The sequence below is a fragment of the Merops nubicus genome, unplaced genomic scaffold (assembly GCF_000691845.1).
Source record: "Merops nubicus isolate BGI_N331 unplaced genomic scaffold, ASM69184v1 scaffold12475, whole genome shotgun sequence".
Classification (NCBI taxonomy): domain Eukaryota; kingdom Metazoa; phylum Chordata; class Aves; order Coraciiformes; family Meropidae; genus Merops; species Merops nubicus.
The window spans coordinates 1-22,755 of record NW_008609039.1 but is presented as its reverse complement, the minus strand read 5'-3'; the positions used below and the strand labels follow the sequence as shown (position 1 = coordinate 22,755).

Below are 22,755 nucleotides of genomic sequence, written 5' to 3'. Positions count from 1 at the left end.
TAGAGTATGCAAGTTTACGAATAGAAATCCTTTTTCATAAAATATAGTATTCTTTAATTTCACCATGTCTTAGCAGTAATACAAGAGGGAAACATGCAGTGACACAAATGATACAGCTGGTTACGAACAACAAGACACTGCCATCACTGGTGAAAGCTGGGTCAATGCTGTACACTTCCTTTAGGTTAAAGGCTCCTCAAGCTAGAAGGAACCACTTCTACACTGATACTATTTTTTTTTTTTTAGGACATCAGTTAAACCTTACTGGAGAACATCAATACTTGTTCTAAACTTAAATGCCAGTGATTCAGACCTCTAGTTCCATTTAAAATACGCTGATCATAGGAAAAAAAATAGTAACAATAAATTGTTTTCTGACTTCTAACTTTCGCTTCCTCCCCTCACCTTATCATACAGATTGCCAGGGTTCCTTTTGTCATCCTCATCACTGCTGTCTTCTATTGGTGGATTTTCTCTCTTCATATCATCACCCAAATAACGCTCAAAAACATTGGAGAAGGCAATTGCAGACAGCATACAGACTACTGGAGTCAAAGTGAGCATCAGCCGAACCATCACACCGGCAAAGTAAACAGCGCTGATCGCGTACAGAGCGACTGCAAAGGAACAAAGCACTGATGGCATTCAGGAAATAACACACTCTGCCGGCACAAACATGTGCTCGCCACGGAATTACCTCTGGAAGTGGATTGAGCATCTCTGTATATAAAGACTTGAGGATGCATCTTGCGTTTCTTTGCTTTTTAATTTACAGAGATACAGCTTGATTAACATTCATCCCTTAAAAGCCTCAAACCCTTCCTGAAGGTCATCCTGACAACTGTTAGCAATAAGACAACCCCATTTTCATATTCATTAATAATGTGTCAGAAGATACATTATTAGTGAAATTTAGTATCACACACCAAAAATACTACTGGAATAATAGGTAGCTTCATTTGATTAAAAATCTCAAAGAGCCGCAGCCCAAACAAGTTATTGGAACTGAAAAGGTAAAAGGAAGTGTTAGAAGTTCATGTAAACATCAAATTCTAATTTAAGTTAGAGATATCTGTGGACAAATTGGGGGCTTGTCTACATTATATTTCCATACAGATAAATAATATGATACTGTGAGCCCTATTCTGAAGCAAGATTTCCTCAACAGTATTATCTCCACTCTCTGCTCCGACAAACCAGCCAAGATTTTCAGAAGAGTAAGAAATTTTCAGAACACTTTTCTGATAAGGAAACAAACCCACCAACTTGTATACACTGGTTAGGAACATCTAATGTTCAAGTAATAGTGGTTATTCCTTGTCTGCTACAGTTTAACAACACACTTTTGTGACATATTTGCCACAGAAATAATGAAGTGACACTCATTTATCAGATTACATTACCTAAATATTTTCTACTTTGTAGCAAAGCAGTATGGCTTCCCATTCTCACTCGCAGATCTCTTTATGATGACTATAAATGGATGATGCAGCAGTAGGAAGCACTAGTCTTGCTGAAGACTCAATGTAAGTCACAGAGCACAGAATATCCCAGAGTCACTGATTTAACACAGTAAATGTACCCACTCCCCACATACCTCTTAGGTAGTCCTAAGAGGCAGCTATAATAGTCTGAAGCCTCATGTCCCTGTAAAAGCCCAAGACCCAAGTGATTTTTACTGCTCAATATGGGATACAACTTCATACTACATCCTCAGAAGCCTCATTCATAACCTTAGGAGTCTGCTTTCACAGCACTGCTTCATGCAAATAAACAATTTGTTGTCACTGACACAGGGACACCCCACACCTCCACTTAAGTTTGTGCCTTATCTAGCACTCATTCCACAGCAAGTGATTCAGTTCACTAAAATAGCAGAAAATCTGGAATGAAGAGGCATTTGAATCATCATCTGTGATGGGAGGGATGCCAGACACCTGGAGAAGGGTTGGTTGCCTTGCAGCCTATGTAGGGTAGGGACCTTCCCTTTGTACTGAGCTGTATGTCTGGCTGACCTGCACTGTGGAACTGCACCCCAGCACACGGTCTGCAAGACTGGCATGTGGAAAAGCATGCAACTCCAGATGCAGAACAGAACCACACCAACCAGTATTTCAATCCCACCTCTTGGGATGACACTCCCATCACCATTTCACCAACCTGCATTTTTATAATTTGGTTTAAATAGTGATGGGTGCAGGCAACTTTTAATAATCATCTTTAAACACATCACTTGCAAACCTTTTTTTCAGAACAAGCCATATACCAGCTTTAAGCAAATAAAAGCAAAATAGAATCAAGTTGAAGGCAAGATTTTCAAAACAATTTTAAAATATTTTCTCTTACCAAAGACTCTTTCATCATTGATGTTTTTGATACAGAACCACAGCCCTGCTGGGAAAGTACACACGAGAATATGCAGATCAAAAAAGAAGGAAACCCATGTTGTAGGCTGATGCTCAGACACAGAGGCAATGATCGGGATGTGAATTTTCGCATACCTTTTTTAAAAAAAATTCAGTTCAAATTATTTTGAAAAGATAAAATAATTAAAACTTTCAAACATTAGGAATTCTGAAAATCATTTCAAAAGAAGCATTTCACTTTAAAATGGCAAGTGTTCTATTCAGCAGAAATCTAGTGAAACTTCTATACCAAAAAGGTCCCCAGGTCTTATTGTGTTTAGAAAGTATTTGGTGTATAGAGTTACTTAAAACACCAACATAAAGGATTATTTCTATACTAATTAAAAGTATGAAAATTATGGATGTTTTATTATGGCTAAATAGGAAGCCAAATTCACCAAATGAAAACACACAGCTATGGAAGCCTCATCATTACATTTTGTAGACATAATCATAGGTCTCCTAGATTTTCAACAGTGTATTTCTAAACCCCTCCTCTACACAGAACACCTCCATTTCCTTAGTACAGTAAGTTACAGCATTAAATAGAAGACAAGTTACTGATGTCACCCCGTTCTTTTAGGTGCTGAAAAAATCCAGCCTTGGCTACACTTGGAAATATGTCAGCTGAACAACTTGTCAAACAGTCAGTGCAGACAAGGACAAAACTGTGTTCTGTATTCAGGACAGCTATACATACAGACCTAATCTGGGGTGCTACCTGACCAAACAGTGAGGTGTCAAATGTCTTTTTCTTCACGGAGATCTGCTCCTCATTTGGAACTGCCTTGTGTTTTAACACAATATGATTTCCTAATGTAGACAAGCCCTCAAAAGTTTAATGCTGGTGTATATAGATAGACAGATGACGCCATTTATAGGCAAAAAACAACGTCTGTATGGTCTTCATACAAATCTGAGGCTTCTTTACTGACAGGTACTCCCTCTCCTGACAGGGTTGGTACAGAAGCCTACATGAGCTGGACTTTGGAGCCTGCAAAAACCTGAACTGCAAAAAGATTGAAGTTCTCTTATCTTTGCTTTTAATCTTAAAAAGGTCTACCAATTGAATTTCACCTTAAGTACATTTATCTGAGAAAAATATCTTCAGTTTTATTCCTGTTCTCCTTGTTGGCTAAGGAACTCAACATTGGATTTTTAAAGGTTAACTAAAACAGAACATTAAGTAACAGTGTTTTTTCTTGTGGAAACACACAAATAAGCCAGAATTGTTCAGAGTAGACATCTGTATACACAAAACAGATGTTTGAACATATAAACAGGCAACATGCAAGATCACATGTGCAACATCTTTGTGATTCTGTGTGATGTTGTGAAAATGAAAATAGTCTAAATTTAAGGCTCTTAGTAGTTTTTAATTGTGTCCTCAAATGCTGGTACAGGTTTGGGTTTTTTTTTTTTCCTTTATGCTGAGAAGCACTATGATTTCACACAGAGAAGCATACCATCACATATTCACAGACTTCCAAAGCAGCAAGAAATTTAATAGACAAATTAGTGAACTGTTTGCAAAGATCACGGAACAGTTACTACCAAATATTCTCTTCAGAGAACTGCTTAAAGCCTACTGTATTCCCCTTGATTGAAATACTAAATGGATTTGAAGATGAGGAGAGCAAAAGATTATTATTTTTCAGTAGAATGCTATCGAAATCTAAAATCCTTATATCCTTTCTCCTTACTTACCCAGTGTCCCACAACGAATAAAATCTGCCACTCCAAGGAGCAATATAACCTGAAACAGAGAAGAGGAAAAAACAAAACATTTTGCTGTCTAGGTATTTAGATGCAATAATTTTTCCACCCCCTCAATTTATAGCACAAAACCAAAGATTTTCTTTGGACCCAGAATACATGTGAACCAGACCTACTGCATTAGGCAAGCTATAAAATCTACCGACCATGAAGCTAGTTTTAGAAGAACACACTCTTACAGGATCACAATGACTTGTCAAATATCAAGACACGCATGACTCCAAAAGTCAAAGTAATGCAATATTAAATGTAAAAAAAATTATCCAAGAATATGAGAGATAGTGTCCTATAGTCTTGTAAAAATACATAAGAAAAATAAAACATAATTGATAAGAAAGTTTTTAATTTTTCTAAAATGCCTGAGCAGGACACTGGGAATGATCTAGAGTCAAAACACTAATACTTGAAACACTCATTTCCTATTGTTTCTTTACAGATGGACCTACATGTTTCATGGAATATAAAAAAGCTGCTACTAGACATGCTGATAATCTTTACTTTTTTTTTTGAGAAAGACTTTTGATACTTGAATATCATAAGATGAAAAGAAATAATATCATATGAAAGATAAAAATTACTGTTAAAAGTTATTAGTAAGATTCTTAAATTTTATTTTCACTTTCCTTGCAACTGTTTCAGCTCCCTCTGAAGAGATACACTCAAGCTGAAATAAGAGGAAGTTAAAACCTTTTATTTATTACCCAAGATTTTGTGCATGACATAGTAACTCTTCTCTATCTGATATTTAAATTTAGTAATAATCTGACTGAAGGCTTTATTTTAATATCTAGTGTAGATATTTAAATAGTGTGGTTAATGTTCTACAACAAGACATATTTTTCCCTTCAGTCTTCAGCTGCAAAGCCTATTCCCAGACCACTGCATGCACAAGAATGAGCCACCAGCAGATGGGGAGCTACCAGTTATGGTTTCTCTGCATGCATCCAAAACATGAGATCAGGTGGCGTTCACTTGATGGTGCTGAAAGAGTTGGCCAATATGATAACTACACATCACCTTCATCAGGAAGATAAGGGAGGCCCCTGGAGACTGGAAAATGGCCAGTGCTACACTTCTAGGAAAGGCAAGAAGGAATATGCAGGAAACTACAGACCAGAAACTTGAATCCCTGAAAAGATCATGGAGCACAGCCTCCTGAAATACATCATTAAAACGCTTTTTGAACCATCTTCCTCTTTTCTCATTTATGAGCTGAAGGAGGATGGGCTGGACAGACAGACCATTTGGTGGGTTGAAAACTGGCTGCCCTAACAAGCTCGAAGTAGTACCCAGTGGATTGGGGTCCAGCTGGTGGCTAGTAAAAAGTAAAAATATCCCAGAGGCCAAAACAGTGAACTGTGTTAAACTGAGGAGTGGCTAACATGTCTTATGGTACACAGTACCTCAATCCAGAACCTCAAACCCCTTCTCCCAGGTGCTGCACCTGGGATACAGGGTCCAGGTGTGGTCCACCTTCTGCAAGAGGATTAAGAAAATAAAGAGGGATCAGTGTGCTGTGCGATGGGCAGAAGCCCATAATACACAGCACACCAGAAGCTGATGGAATGAAATTTCCTTCATCTGGTGAAGCAGTGATACTGATCAGTAGATTTCAGAAGCTGATATCCACACTTTCTAAGAACTGCAACAGAAGACATATTCTGCTGTACACTGAGATTTTGTTGAAATTTAGAAGCTGAAAATTCAGAAGCTGAATATTGTTTTGATATGCCAGTCTGAGAATTTTTGCTAAGTTACTAGTAGGACCTGTTTATAGATACAGAAAAGCAAATCATAAACCAACAAGTTTTCAAAGACTTTCAAACAAATAGAGATGTTAACTATTCTTTTGGAATAACAGCATCATAATTAACAAAAATAAAACTGCTATGAAACAGTCCAAAATGTTAAACAACTGATAAAAAAACCCCACAACCTATGGCAGGAACATTGATAAAAAGTAATACAAGAAAGAAGTCAATTGAAATAAAAACAAGTTATGTCTCAGGACTTCCCCCCTCTTCCCCCTCCCCAAAAAAGAAAATAAAACTATGGAAAAACAGAAGTGTATTTGAGGTGTAATATAAAGATCATGCAATACATGCCAAGCAGAAGTCAATTTTTGCATGGGGAACATATTTGGCTAGGAAAATAAGATTGCTTTTTCTTCATGAGGCGAAGAAAGTATATAATGGAATTAGAAGATGGCAATGATTGTGGATAAACCCAAAATACTGGAATGGTGCTATGAAGTAGGTTTTTTTTTCTGCAGCCCAAAAAGCACAGTGAACTCCAACACCCAGAAATACAGAGAAACATGGACACTGTTTTGCTGTGGCATTGCTGCCAGCTACGTTAGACTAAGGCAAATATCAATCATCTGGTTTATCTGCCAAACACATTAATTAGTTTCACATTTTTTTACCTGTGTATGTCAAATAGATGACACTCAGGAATACAATACCAGCAGCTAGTGAGACACCCAAGAAGAACAACGTCTGAAATTCTTGCTTTGTTAATCTGTCTCTCAGATACTGCAAAAATGCATAGGCCTGCAGCAGTGCGAAAACACCTAAAGGAAGAGGAGAGTTTTTGATGAAATACTCAAAAGCTGTAACAACTCTTAAAGCAATTGGCATACCTTGGCTACCTTTGAATTAGAAAAATAAATGTAACGTACAACCTTACATCTAAAAACTAGTTTAAAAATCACTTTCTGACAAGTAGCCTTTAATATTTAACAGGGGTGATACTTCCTTGCAATGACAGAAAGTAGCAATGAGGCAAAATACTCTCCCAAATATTCTTTACTTCTTGTATAGAGAGCTCCAATATGTACTGCCCCTTTGCTCCAAAATTAAATTTGGAATCACCTGAAAACCAGGTTGCACTGATTATGACAAAAGTACAGGGTAACATACCCAGAAATGGGGAAAAATTAAGACACAGACCCCAGGGAACACACAAACAAGGCTAACATAGAAACATATGGAAATTAAACTACTGACCAAAACAGGATTTAATGAAAGAAAAAAGAAAAAACCCAAACAAACCCAAACCAAACCAAACAAGCATTAAGTGATACAGACAACAGAGTTATATAAAGCTAGTGTTGAAACACCAGAATTCACTGGGTAAGCACCCCACATCCTCAAAACGCTCTTCAGTTTAACATTAAACCAGAACTCGGACGTGATTTTTCTGTTGTTATTCTTTTCAATGTATACAATCAGATTAATCCAGTGATCAGTCAATTCAAAAATGAAAATTCACTGGTAACTGGCATAAGAACAAAACAGAACACAGGTGTATGGTCTTTCTTCAATTTAACAATAAATTTGAGGTGCACAATGGTGAAATTCACTTGTTCTAAACTCCTAGAGAAAGACACAAACTCCATGCACTAAATAAATGTAAAATTCTCCAGATACCAGATGGGGTTTAATGAACTTTACTCTTTTCATTCTATTCAGATTGTTTGAAAAAAACACAAAATCTCAATTTTTCTGGTAATTCTTAATGCTATTCCAACTGCTGTCCCAAATATGTTTGGATAAGTGACTCTACACAATAAAGTACCTGAGGAATCTAACAAGCTAAACTATTGCACAAACAGTGTAATTAAACAGCAATTAAGCATAAACCTATCAGTTTTAGTAGATGTTATTGCTGTTAAGAAGACAAGATCTCTGACTTAACTATTGAAAAATCAACTTACTTTAAAGAAATAAGAAGCATCAAGCAAGATTGAAAGCAGTCATTTAAAAATCAGTCACCTGATAAGGAATTTGAGTAATTTGTATTTAACCCATTAGAGAAGACTATCAACTATAAAACAAAATGGCTCAGTAAAAGCTTTGTTTACCAATACATAATGTTTCAATTGTACAATGCTTGAAGGCAACATTATATTGTAGAACAGTAGAGATTACCAGTGTGTAAAATAAGTGCTTGTTAGAATGCGTGATCTAGTGTTATGGAGGCATCTTACCTCCATTAGCTCACACAAAGAAGGATAATGTGTCAACTGGAAAGAACTTCCCCACAGACACTAAATTCTAACGCTAACAAATTTTGTTGGCTAGTACATGCTCTTTCTAACACAAGGAAACAAAGTTGCAGTCATTTGAGGCTTTCTTGTGCTAGGCAAGCTGTTTGGAAGCAGATATTTGATTTTCTTACCTGCAGCTGCCATGTGTTCACTTGTTCTAATTGGCTGAAATCCCACAAAAGGTATCTGCATTGATAATATTAACCCTACAATGTAGAAAGTGCTATATGCTAAGAAAAAAAGGGTGTGGAGAGAGGAGGAAGAAAAAGATGGAAGAAAATTAATATACACATTTCAGAAAACATTGGTTCTATAGCAAAGTCCACCCTTCTCCCATTTTCAGTGATAGCATAATATCACCATATCATATCATTCTTAGTATTCTAAGTATTTCAACCATCCCAATTACTTTTTCCTCCTTTTGACTAGAACAAACCTGCATCCAATTTTAGAGGAAGAAGCAAAGTACTGTTGTTCTAATTGCACTATTTTTTCTTCTTCTAGGGAAATAAACCATCTACCTAAGATGTTCTGGCTTGGAAATAGTTTTCTCTTCCCTTCTTCTTTTTGTGGGTCATAGGCTGGGGAAAAGACCTCAAATAAGTGACAAAAGAAGCCTTCTATATGAGGAGAAATTGAAGGGACTCAACCTCAAAGAAGCAAAACATTTAAGAGCCCACTACCAATTTAGAAAATGCAAAGAGGTATGCTTGTTTTTTTTTTTTGTTTGTTGTTTTTTTTTTTTGTTTTGTTTTGTTTTTGTTTTTTGTTTTTAATATAAGAGCAGAGGCATGCCAAGAAACTGAAAAGCAACAGAATTAAAAATTAATAAGCATATGTATTAATGGATCTATATCAACCACGAGGACTCAATGTCCCCGAAAGTAGAGGCCAAGAACAAAATTAATATTATTATTAATAACATGAATTATTCTTATGTATGCACTAAGATTCATATACTCTGTTTGACAGGGTTTTGGTTCTCAGTATTCCAGGGCAAAGAGAGGGGAGTGGAACAAAAAAATACCAACTCTGAACAGCCATGAGTCTGATCACGTCTCAAATAACCAGGCAGCTTAAAGTCCAAATGAAGTTTTGTTCCTTCAGTGGCAAGCAGCAATAATCCACCTCCCAGTTTTTTAAACACTCCTACAGTTCATGAACCACTATCTTTCTTATGGCCTTGATCCTATGCAGACATCCCCACTCTCATCCAATCCTTTGCTAGCCTCCCTGAGAACAGGATTAGGGAGTGGATTTCCCAGTGTCATGGCTTCCATAGCACTTGGGTGGTCTCACTGGGGGGTTATGCTCCCAGGGTGCATTCCAAGAGTCACAGAAGTGACTGTGGTGATACTCCCAACCATGTCCTGTCTTCTCTGATATATTCTTTCAAGTATCTGTATTACAGTGCTGGGCCTAGCTACTGATCTATGCCCTCCTACATCACTGAAATACATTTTTGCTGTAGGTAGCTCATTTTTTGAAGGATTCACCTCAACATAAATCATTATACTCTACCATAGAAGTGTTACAACACTGCCATCCTGTGGAAGTTCAATGATTGGCATAAACCACTACATTTCACATTTGCTAGACCATTGTAAATCATAATTTTTAAGCTTACTCCTGCAACGTTTCTACTTTCTATACCCACTTTCCCCCCAGTCCTTACTCCCATTTCCTTCAAACAGCTATCACACCTGTCTGCCTGTTATTGAAAAGAAACCTAAGAATTTACACAGCAACACAATTTTTCTACAAACTTAAGATAGGTCAAGGTGACATATCATCACAAGCTTTCCATGTTCTTTTACATTCTACTCTTTTCACAGTCCTTGCAAAAACAACAAGTTAATTTTGATTCCTGCAGGCTAATGTCATAGTTACAACTTTGACTAGGTCAAGAACAAAACCATTATGACCTACTGTGAATAAACTAATTTTACAAACAATTTTATTTGCTGTATGTGTCACAAACAGAGGATGAACCTACTGAAAAACTTCTCCAGAGAGTACGATCAAATACTTGACCACATACCTTCAATTAATGCATTATAATCACCAGAAATAAACACTCATCATCTGAAGTTTCAGAATACTGAGGCAGTTGATATAAATACATCAACTGTTCACTATTTAAATTATAAAATCCAAGACCTAGAACAAGGAATTATTGAAATAAGTTTTCCTTTCTAGAAGATCCTTAAGTGTTTTGTTATTAAATATTCCAGAACATATACAGAACTTAAAGTTGCATGGGGGAAAAAAAATCAAATCGAAGTGAAAATTACCAAGACCCTTAAGTGTGCAGGCATGACTTAAATCTTTCCAAATGTAAAACCATTTGTTGTTTAAACATATGATAAACTACAAGAGAAATTACATGTACAAAAACATAAAAGAATATCAGTGATCTCTGCATCTGAATAAAAGTTATTTACCTACGTAAACGCTGTTAACACATTGGATTTGTAAGCACTTGTTCTTAATTATTGTTCTTAATTATTAATGGAAGATACTGACCACTGTTATAACAAACAAAAAAAGAAAGCACATCAAGCTTTCAGATGTAGGTAGTGTTTGATGCCAAACGGTCAGAAGCTATGTCTGATAAATTCACCTGCCTGTAACTTGTAAATTTTTTTTTTTTTTTCAAAATTGGCAATAAGTTCATGTTCTGGGAAGTTTTTACTCATTCTGAATTACACTGCCAGGCATATCAGATTACGTCCCATTAATCTTTTACTTGGTATATGGATATCCATGTGAAAAATATATATCAGGAAACCACTATTTTTAAAACCTTGGTGATGCCAAATATTTCTCTTTACATTTATGTTATTATGTTAGACTAAACATTCATCCATTACAGAAGTTAGGCTCATGCGAATTTAAAATAAAATTAAGCAACTGATCTAGAGATTAAAACTCCCCAAATTCTCTGTAATAGTAAAATGGATGCAGATTTTACTGGCAACTGTCAGCTGACAATAGTTTAGAAAAGTTTTTAGCTGCACATTGGTAGTTTTTTGAGAATTACGAGACTGCTGCAGACACACCAGCTACTGCACATGACAGAAACTCCAGAAATATCTTTATTCTCCCTATTTCAATGAGCTTTTGTAAACTCTTCTCCCTATCTGAATAGTTTGGAAGTGAAGCACACTTGAATTTCCTCTCAGAAGTGCTTGAACATTCTTACTTGTTTTACAAAAACATCCTGTTAAACAAACCTAGAAATCACAGACTAATGTGAGATGTACAGACCTCTCTGTGTATAAGGCTTACCATGAAAGCTTAAATTAAGTCAGCAGTTGCAATGAAATAGCAGAGCAGCAATCACATTTTCATTCTGACAACTCTGCTGAAGTACATCTCCCTCACAGCTGAAGGGCAATAACATCTCAGAATGCTGTAGCTATTTGCAAAGCAAATGCCTGTCAAACCCCTTAATTCCTATGAACCTGCAGTACTATTTACCCCAGATGTGTTCAAACACTAGTTCATTGAAAGCTGAAAAAGCAATAGTACTTATTCTTGATTGTTTCTGGTTACCACATCGCTTCAGGATTTTATAATTAGTAGATCTAATTTTCTTTTGCTTAACTCACAGAAACTGAAAAATGAAAATATTAAATAAAACAATTTTAAAAGCAAAACAAGACAACTTTCCTCTTAAGTTATGAAGAATTAGTTAATGAAGAAGTTAAGCAATACTAACATTAACAATTAAAGATAGGTTAGAGTTTTTTGAAAAAGAATTTCTGTTTCTGAATTATACAAATAGATTAACAAAGGAACAACCCAACATTTATCTTTTTGATAACAAAAATACAAAACTGGAGTAAATTGAGTAATTACTGTAGATAATGGTTCAAATATATATGTGTACATATAGTAACTTCTCGAGCAGGCACTAAAAAAAGAACACTGAAATAACTAAAACACAAAGATAAAACAGTACTGAAATGGTCAATGAAAATATATTAATATGAAACATCCTGTGATATCATATTTCAAGTCAATACTACATTCTCAAACCGTCTGTTGTAGAGGTTTCACATTAGGGAGTAAAAAATGTTCTGGCCAACTTATAAATCTTTGAGTATCCAAAGCTTATAATTTATTCAATTCACACACCTACACCATGGCCAACTGATTTCAATGGTAAAGTCTCTGCAAAAAGAGTTTACAGAGTATTTAAACATCAGGCAAATCAATTAAGAAGTTAGTCTCCTAAGATCAGTATTCACGCATTCCTGAAACTGGAAGGAGGGCTGATCCATTAAACCAACAAAATTTTAAGAATTCATCTGGGGTGGGTAGACTCTTACACTGCTCTTCAGTCCAGGTTACACAAAACATACATGGCTGCTTACAATTCCCTACTTCTTTTCTCATATATGTCACAATAAATACTATGTGTTTGCATAATTTCTGCTGCTCAACTTTTAAAAAATGGCAATTGTTTCACATACTAGGAAAGGACAAAAATGTGAAACATTACTACAGACAATAATACAATACAATACATAACGATAGAATAATATCTATATATAAAAGACGTTAAAATGATTCTACAAGCATAAAGCCATCCAATTTTTTTTTCAGTGCACTAGAAAGGAAAAAATAGCAACTACATATAAGAAATTTTGGAAGTGTGAGTATGTTTTAACTCCTTAATTCCATGTTGTAGAGAATAACTGACTATAATCAGCAAAAAATTAATGAAACGCATCTTGTTATGGAATTACATAATTCCCACTTGACGCAAAACACATCAGTATAATTAATTTCATATCTCAACATTAAGCATCTGAGAACGACCGTCCAATGAACAAATCTTACCGATGTAGACCCTCCTGCTGTATCTCTGCATCAGCAACAGAACAAACACATGCAGTGGAATAAGGTTGATGATGAAAACATAACCACCCCATGCAGAGACCTATGAGAAATGGAACAAGAAATTAAATCTGAAAATATCTGCAAATTAGAGTAGCTAATACTGGCTTTACACATCCTGACGGTCTAACAAGAAATCACAAACCCCATTTAAACAAGCCGCCAGAACTACTAGTAAAACCACTAGAACATTTTTCAATATTTATTATCAAAACAGAAAAATTTCCAACAAAAACTCCACAAGTCAAAGACTTTTGAGATGGGTTGGAGATTTCCAAGGTTATCCTTCCTGTATTTCCTCCTTGTCCCAGGCTAATCTGGGTCATGCTGGCAAACAAGAACGGGATGTTGGGGGCTTTTCCTCACTGTGAGGGCTGCAGCACAAGGCAGTGGTATGGCTCCCACGTAGCACCCAGAATTTTCCTTCGACATACAAATTTAGCACCACGCTCTGCACTTTTTGCTGGGGACAGGGAACAGTACCTTCAGCCAGAGAGGAGAAGGGGAGCAAGGTACACCTCTGGGAGCAGAACTGGAGCAGAGCAGCCAATGCAGGTTGCAGGGTAAGGAAATAACCAAAAGGAAGGGGGTGGATGCACAGGGAAGCAAGGCTGAGCACCATGGCTAGCCCAAACCCACAGTAACAGCAGCATTTGAGAAGCACTGGCACAAGGTGCTTAGAGCTGAAACACTACGATGTTATTGATACATCGCTGGCTGCTGCTTTAGATAAAGATTTAATGAGCCATCATTACCATGCTATCCAAATTTGTAACATATTTAGAAGGGCTAATGTTGACTTGACAGTCTGTATTTTAACACGTCCTCTTGTCAAATGACAGTCTAGACTTCTCCCATATGCACCGTGCCTACCCTAGATCTTCATTTTTAGAATGCAGTAGCTAATGTGGTTTCCACTTTAATTGTACTTCAGGGCTTAAATTCATGGAGATATTTTTAAAGCCTTAGAATCCAAAAAGACACCCAAATGACTAAGTTCTATAGAACAGCTTCTAAAATAAGGACAAGTACTACTGTTTTTTGACACTAATACTACAAAACCCAGCATTTCAAAATTTGGGGTGACCGATTTAGACAATGTGAAACAAAGAGAATAGAAATCTTCTAAGTTTTCTAGAAATTTGTTTCAGGTTACCACGACCCTATTGCCAAATTGCTAGCGTGAAGTATGGTTTACAAAAATAAGGTTTTTTAATGGGAGAAAAATATATGAAGACAGGTAGGGCAGAATACAGTAAGAATGAATGAGCACTCAGGACACATGTTTAGGCAAAGATTTGAATGAAGTAGGTAGCAGACAGTTTGTACGGACCAGTGACCTGCACCTCTAATTATCAAAATATTAAATCAAATCTAAGCACTAAAGATTGTACTGAAGATGCACTTTGGCACTTTGTAAACAAAATTGAGGCATCCTCACAGATTGGCAAAAAAAGCGGAAACATGGAAACTCCTACGAGGATTGCTTCAATGTAAAGCTTTGATTTATTCTACCTCCTCACCATAAAAATATATCTGAAGCAGAAGTTGCTGCAGTCAAATAAAACCCAAAAAAATAAAGGCAAGGAAAAAATCCTTCTCTTGATAGAATGCAATACAATGCTGTGAATCAAATTATCACAGTGAGTTAGGTACATATTTTAAGCCGATTTCATTATCAAGGCAGATTTCTGACAGTTCACGCACTAGCCTGTTCCCAAAACTCCCCATGCAAAGACTGACTTTTACTACTTCAAAACTGCGATTTAATTTTCAACTTACACTGAAAACATAACTAATTCCATCAGAGAAAAACAAAGTAATACTATATAACAAATAGTACAATAATACTCTGTCCTAAAAATTTCCCTAAGCAAAATGTCTAGAAGGGCATCTTACAAAGCTCTTTCCCAAGGGGAAATACATTATACGGAAAGCCACAACCAGGGATGAAGTAGGTACACTCTGTAAGTAATAAAATTCTTCTATCATCTAATCACTAAGGCTGTGGACAAATCTTAACCTTTCATTAGCTGACACCACTTGAAGGGAAAATAAGAGAAAAAATAGTAATTTGCATTCAAGGATTGAACATCACGATGATGACACTGATTCCCTAAGTTCTGTCACAATGTACAGTCTAGATCAACATCCCCTCTCTCCCGTGCAATCCCACAAACTAAGACACCAGTAAGATTAAGATGAGAATAGCTTGTTATTGTGTGATTTTTTCAGCAGTAAAATTATAAAAGCATTTCATTTGTTATCTGCACATTCATGAAGAGCACATTTTGAGGATCTTGCCAATGTGTTGGCACAGTATAAAAGAGACTATGGTATATAAATGTAACAATTCAAAAACTTACCTGCCTGATACTGCAACACAAAAGCCTGTACCAAATCTACAGGATTTCTTCACTGTAATGCTATTTAAACAGCAACGCTGTTTAACAGAAGTGGCTGTCTGTTTAATGATTTGGCAAAAAGGAGGAGAAATAGGAAAGGAAATAAATGTACTCTAACAGGTGACAGCTGTCCTCTTTGGTGACATATACAGGGCTATTTTTTTTTGCTGTATTAACAGCAAAAATCTCTGAGAAAATCCAATGAACATTAAAGCCAGAGAAAACCTATGCGGCATCCAGATAAATTCTGAATTAACCTTGTTCTTTAAATGAAAGTGTGCAGATCAGCTCCTAAGTTCCTTTTTCTTGTAAGCCTAGTTACCTGACTATAGAAAAGCAATATCTGAGACCTCAGTCTTAACTGACACCAAGCAATTAGCCTCACTGTCCCACCACTGGCTATTTTGAGGCTAATTTATTCTTCACATAGTCACAAAAATAAGTTTATCAATTAGGGGGGGGAAAAAAAAACAACTTTGACTGATTCATATAGGAAAATCCTTCAAGTTTCAGGTTCCGGAAGATGAGGAGGAAGGAAACCAATTCCCTCCGTTTTCCTAATAGTTTTATTGCCTCAGTTTTACTACTGTTTTTCCCCTCTCTTAGCCCTTAGGAACATCTCTGAAATAGCCTCCATTTGCTTAGATCAAGAATGAAATGGGACTTAACGATTGTTTAATCTGACACTGAATTAATTCATCAGTTCTGGTGGTAAGCTTCACTTTATGGCACAATTATACCCAAAGAAATAGCTTTCAAAGTTATGCGAGTGTAACTTTATCCATAAATTTTAAGTATTACTATTGCATTTTAGTAATAATGACACACATACACATGAATAGCAAAATTCCACCTTAATTCACCTGGACCAAAACAAAATTTTTTGCTGAATCACAGTACCGAGTCACAGCAGAGGATTAATTTGTAAGTTATTACACTGAAGAGTTTTTTAAAAAAATAGTTTTATTTTCATTTATTTAAATACTTTAAGCTTTAAAATGTTTATTATATCTTTCTACTCAATTATTTAAGGTTTTAATAGTAATATCAAGCAACAATTTTATATTATGGGTCCCACAGAGATTAAAATCTCCTTCTGTTCTTCATCAACATATGGATCATGTGAGCCCTACTCAAAGAGTTGAGCTATTATATATGCATAAAAGGCTTACCATGTAAAAGTAGGATAGACAGCAGCAGATTGTCCAAAAGACCGACCCAGTTTTCACAGACTTCACCTTCAAAAATAACAAAGTATTTATGAATGAGAACCAAACACTGAAAAATATTCCAAAATTTCATTCCAAAATGAAAGTTAACATATGAGTATGCTTCTGAGTTGATGTCCATAAAACTAAACCACATTCACACACAAAACGGGTTATACTTATCTCTCTAGTTAAAGCAGAGACAGGATGCAATATAACTCTCTGCTTCATGATCTGAGGTAGAAAAGTAGTTGCAACACCTCTGTGCTACTTTCTCCGAGACATCAGACCACTTTATAATTCTAAGTGCAGGCTATCCCTGGATTACTTTGGCTCACATCAGACCCAACTCTGCAATTATAGATAAAAGATCTATCCTGTATGTTTGAAAAACTCACTTAAGGTTTTCTCTCTAGATGAAAGCATCCAGACACTACTAAAGGTTTAGCAGATCTATAAACTAGCCCAGTAATACGATTTTGTCCAAAACTGATGATGGTGATTGTGGTGTGGGAAAATAGGAATGAAAAAAAATCAATGTTAAATAATGCTAGAATGTATAAAATATGTGTGATTCACACAATAATTCTTCAAGAGTTCATTCAAACACAACTGCATTATGCAGTTTAGTTACATGAGTTCTCTAAGAACAGATAACTGCTATCATGTCTCAGCTGTTACAAAGTAAAATGTACGTTGATTCTATTATTGTTAACAAACACAGAATAAACTGCATCTGTAAAGGTGTACTAAGTTTAGATTTAAAAACCCTGCATTTAAGTAACACCAGTCACTCAGTCATGAAAAACTTCAACTCCCTTCCATTACACTCCTACCAACAATATCCCAAGTTTGAAATAGTCTAAAGCTACAAAACTTGTGAGTTTGCATCTGCTTATGAGAAGTAAAACTCATGGGAAAAACTGCAATGAGCATGTACATGGATGGAGACATGAAATGAAAGGCATATGCATTCAAGGAATGCACAAGGGACAGTATCACACAGTGGCTAAGTTGAATTAACAATATAGCTATGCTACTTGTCATGCTTCCAAAACAGAATCAACAGTCCAGAAAAACTCCATCTTGCCTCAACTCCTTCATACATGTGCAATTCTACATACAGATTAAGGAGTGACAGACAAACTGCACTGGCAAGTCAGCTAAATAAAGGACATCAGACTATTTTTTTACAAGCATGCAAGCAATATCTTGCTCTGGACAGCTTTGGGTATTTAATTTGGATACTTAAGTCAAAGCCCAGACCTTCCATACGGTCCAAAGCTTCTCCAGGAAACAATTCAAGTTTATATTCAGAGGCTACTGCTTTTCATTGGCTAAATAAGGAGGCTAAAGTTTGATGCTCACATAATACTAATACCTCCAAACCGAAAAATAAAAACTACACACCTGTTTGCTTTAAATGCATAGGTCTATCATTATTATTACTACTACTACTATAGTACACACATTTCAGCTGAACAGTAGTTTTACATAGCAAACCAAAGAGCATGATTATGGAGTGGTTCAGAACATGTGATTTCTCGGTATTTGCCTGATCAAGAGCCAAGGGGAAGAGGGATGAGAGGGAGGAAAATAAGAATTCAGTGGATTCTAAGAAAAATCAGTCATTTGGTCGGAGGAGGAGCCAAAAAACCTTTCTAAAGCAAAAGACTCTGCAATTACTTACCCATAAATAGTATGTGAACTGCAGTGCAAAAATAGCTATGCCTTCATTGTCAAATGATCCTGCTACTGATCTGGATATGTAACCAGGAACTATGGCAATAAAACAGGCAGCTAAAAGCCCTGCTCCCTGGTTCCACAGTTCTCTGGTGAGCAGGAAAGTAGAAATAGCTGTAAGGCCGCTAAAAACTGGTGCTAGGAACACACATACATCTCTTATATGGACTGTCACATTAAGCATATTTAAAATCCAATGTATAAGGCCAGCTGTCACCATCAATCCTGGGTATACCTAAAAGGAGGACAAAAAAAAAAAAAAAAAAAAGGAAATTACTAGGTTACTGCAGAAAATGATCATGGTAGATTTATTTGCATATAATTTGCAATGAAACAGTCATTTCTTAAGCTGATATAAGCAGTGAGCAGGTAAAGCTAATGGAATTATTTTAATACTACTTTAATCACGTTTTGACAACACTGCTGAATACCAGGGGTTCTTTAAATTTTATCCAAATGCTAACAATTACATATAATCCATTTTCTAATTGAATAAGCAGCATGTAGATAATATCCTATCTTGCCTGACATTTACCGTACAATGAGAAGAATCTGTCTGTAAGGTATGGAAGCAGAAGCCAAAGCTTGCAAGAGAATTTCAAGCCAGCTAACAGCTTTAAAAAAACAAACAAACAAACAAACAAACAAACAAACAAACAAACAAACTCAAAAGCCCTTAGACAACGAGAAGTAACTCAACAACATTATCCTATCCATTTTCCTCCAAAATATGCCATGCCACTCTTCACTTCATGGAAAAAGAAAATATGAATCAACAGAGGTTTTTTAAAGCTGCAAAGCTGATGGGCAGTTGAGTATTATATATTTGCAAGACATCTACAGACATCTTTGGACATGAAAGACATATTTTATTAGTATAAAGTCCTATAAATTGAATTAAGATGTCCTCCAGGAAATATAGCATAGACTTACACATATCTATCGAACCCGTCATAGAATAATGCAAAATTATAAGATATTCTTAACAGGAACTCTACCTTCTCACATTTATTAACATTAGAAAAATCAATATGTACTAGAAAAGTTAATATGTACTTCACCTGCCTTAGTTTCTTTCAAAAACTAAGAAGGGCGTTGTACTCAATTAAATGAACAGACAACAGAATGTTCCCCTGCATATATCCTTGAGAGTTGGTTTTCAAGATAAAATATGTAATATATATAATATGTATGAAATAACATATACCATGTGACTTGTAAGATAATGTATGCAATTGACATTTTAATTTTATTTCCTAAGGGTTTTGGCTTTGTATAAGACATGTATGGAAAAAACAAACTAAGCTGGTGAAGGGTCTAGAGCACAAGTCTTACAAGATGCAGATGAAGGAACTGGGACTATTCAGTCTGAGGAAGAAGAGGCTCAGAGGAGACTATCAGTCTCTAAAACTACCTGAAAGTAGGTTATTGTGAGGTTGATGCTGGTCTCTACTCACAAGTAACAAGTGATAGGATTTGGCCTCAATTTTCACAAAGGGAGGTTTAGGTTGGATATTAGGAAAAATTCCTTCAACAAGAGTTACCAAGCACTGGAACAGGCTGCCCAGGAAAGTGGTTGAATCATGATCCCTGAACACGTTCAACAGTCGTGTAGATATGGTTCTGAGGGACATGGTTTAGTAAAGGACTTGGTAGAGTTAGGTTAACGGTTGGACTTGATGGCCTTAAAGGTCTTTTCCAACCTAAATGATTCATTGATACATATTACATAAAGAGTCTTCACTATCTCCAAGATCTGAAAACAAATGGTCCAATTGCTACAAAAATGGCTTTGTAAATGCATCTAAATGATATATGTTATAATTAAAAAGTTTTACTGCACTTCCACACATGAAGTAATGAGTGGCTGTGTTACCTAGTGTTAACTACAGCTGTTCTACAAATGAACGATATTTGTATTCTGAGCTGATAACACCGTTTCGTGCACCTTTCCTGTCTTGTAACTTGCATCGATACCAGTCTTATCTACTCCTGAAGCTTCATAGAGGTACCCCACTGATTTAATTTCAAAAGGTCTTTCCCAGTGAAACCCTACCATCTCCCATACACATGTAAAGTCCTCTCAACATGTACCATTGAATAAAACTAATGCCATAAGAGATTTAGTCAACTATTTGGTTGGGATTTCCCCCCTCCCCATTTCATTTACCAGAATTACAGGAGTCATAATACCCTTATTTATTACTATTTTAAGTTCATATGTAAGGAAGTAAATCTCAATTATATATTTCTTGTGTATTTCAGTATGCTGTTGAATACTAATGCATGTTAACTTATTGGTTCAGATTGTGCAGCTAGAATTTAAAAACCTCTTGCTACTCCCTCTGCAGCAATTTGACAATTAAAAGTAAATTTTATTAAGGCTCTCCTTTTATCAATGCCAAATTTGTATTGAAAGTTCAAAAAATACACTTCCAGGTCTTTAAATTATTATTATTACAATACTTACAGTTCCTCCCACTATTCTTCCCAGTGGATACCATGCTCTTTCATCAAACCAATTTAAAAATTCATAAAATCCATGGGATGCAAGATGATGTGTCGATCTATAGTTAAACCTACAAACAAACAGAGGAAAAGAAGGGGGGGGAAGATAAAAATCAACAAGCTAAGTTTCATGCATACCTTAAAGTAATTAAATTTTAGTATCTCATTTAGTATATAAGTACAATGTTCCTCTGAAGAATTTTAAAGCAAATTACTAAGCTCTCAGTTACTAACCGCTATATTTTCTTCATTTCTACAATCAGTGCACATACACAGATGAAATGTTACAGCTTGGAGGATCTTTTTGGTAAACTTTAAAAAGTTTTCTGTCACTGACAACAGGAGTGAAAAACACCTGTCATTTTCTGCATGACTTTTTAAAGCTAGTTTTCAAAGACAGTTTATCAACCAATTATTTACCACATGCAGAATAACACTTAAGCAGAACTAAGCCCATGGAAGCATCAGCACAAGCCTCCCACTCTGAGAGAGGACAGCTACCCATCACACCTGATGCTGCCCTATTCAGGTAGCACTGAGAGGTGACAAATTGTTATCATATACAGTAAAGGGAACTGGTTTATTTGTACCCACTATCAAACTAATGGCCTTGACATATTCCCTGCTTTCAATTACGAAGAGTCTACACAATGCAGAATCTAGGTACACAAAGTTTCATCTTCAAAGTTTGCACATTCTCTACTGCAGAAAACTTCATGTAGAACAAAAGCTCTCCCATGCACACCTTCAGTTCAGTGTTCCACATTGCCCATACACCATTGAGGGACAACAGCAATGGATTGCAATCTTCTGCTTTTCTGGCACAATTTTTCCAACTTCCCAAACTTCAGATAGTAAAACCTTTCAACTATTAGCTCTTCAAATTAGGTATCAGACTGCTGTGAGAACTGAAGTGCATGTTACCCCAAACTGCAAATCTTCCATGATCATTCAAAAGCCAAACTAACAAGGCTACACACACTAGTGCTGTAAAGTTTTGCAAAGAAAGTTTAGGCTTAGAAAAGCTTGGGTGAACACCACTTCTGAAACAAGCAACCTCCACAAACAAAACCCTCTTAATAGATATTCTAATTGGAATTTAGATAACACTGTGAAATTTGTTAAACAAGTATTAAAGACAATATTCATTAGTTATGTAGAAGTTCAGATAACTAAACAAAATACCATGAGAGACAACAGGTTAGATGAACAAATCGCTATGATAGACTTCCAAAGACAGTTAGCTTTCAAAATTCAAAAAGCTTGCATATTTTTCATTCTGTCTATTTTATGGAAGTATCCACTTTTATCAGTTACATGCATCACTTCTAACAAAAGCTTTAAAACTACATAAAATTCTTTCACATATCTAGGATTCCCAAAATATCACATATTTCTTTGAACTAATTAATTTCAACAGAATAAATCTAATGTCACTCAAGAGTGTAAGATACATCACGTTCCTACTCTTGTTTAATCAGTACAAGTACAATATCTGAAGTACAACCACACAGAGGTCATGAGCACCTTCAGATTTCTTCAACTGTACAGTAAAACAACAAGAAGAATTGAAATTCAAGCCCAGATGCCAACAAACTTGCGTGTTTCCACTGACTGAACTATCACAGCATCAGTCAAGTGACATCAAAAATAAGTAAATAAAAAAATAAGAGTGCAGTATTTTCAGGAACACTCTCTTCCATGTTAAATAGGCAGTTATATAGTATACACTAAGTGATAAAACTGTGGAC

At 35.9% G+C, this 22,755-nt stretch overlaps 1 protein-coding gene across 1 annotated transcript in view; it reads right to left on the bottom strand.

The window, feature by feature from the left end:
- Nucleotides 1-21,070, bottom strand: part of STT3B (STT3B, subunit of the oligosaccharyltransferase complex (catalytic)) — a 29,666-nt gene extending 8,596 nt beyond the window's left edge. The window contains exons 1-9 of the mRNA XM_008940479.1: nucleotides 20,967-21,070; nucleotides 18,444-18,731; nucleotides 16,718-16,783; nucleotides 13,084-13,183; nucleotides 8,364-8,462; nucleotides 6,607-6,753; nucleotides 4,113-4,161; nucleotides 2,347-2,501; nucleotides 406-617 (exon numbers count right to left, since the gene is read on the bottom strand). Of these exons, the coding sequence (XP_008938727.1) occupies nucleotides 406-617; nucleotides 2,347-2,501; nucleotides 4,113-4,161; nucleotides 6,607-6,753; nucleotides 8,364-8,462; nucleotides 13,084-13,183; nucleotides 16,718-16,783; nucleotides 18,444-18,716 (1,101 nt within the window). The 5' untranslated portion in view covers nucleotides 18,717-18,731; nucleotides 20,967-21,070. The remainder of the gene's footprint in view (nucleotides 1-405; nucleotides 618-2,346; nucleotides 2,502-4,112; nucleotides 4,162-6,606; nucleotides 6,754-8,363; nucleotides 8,463-13,083; nucleotides 13,184-16,717; nucleotides 16,784-18,443; nucleotides 18,732-20,966) is intronic.
- Nucleotides 21,071-22,755: the final 1,685 nt, after the last annotated feature.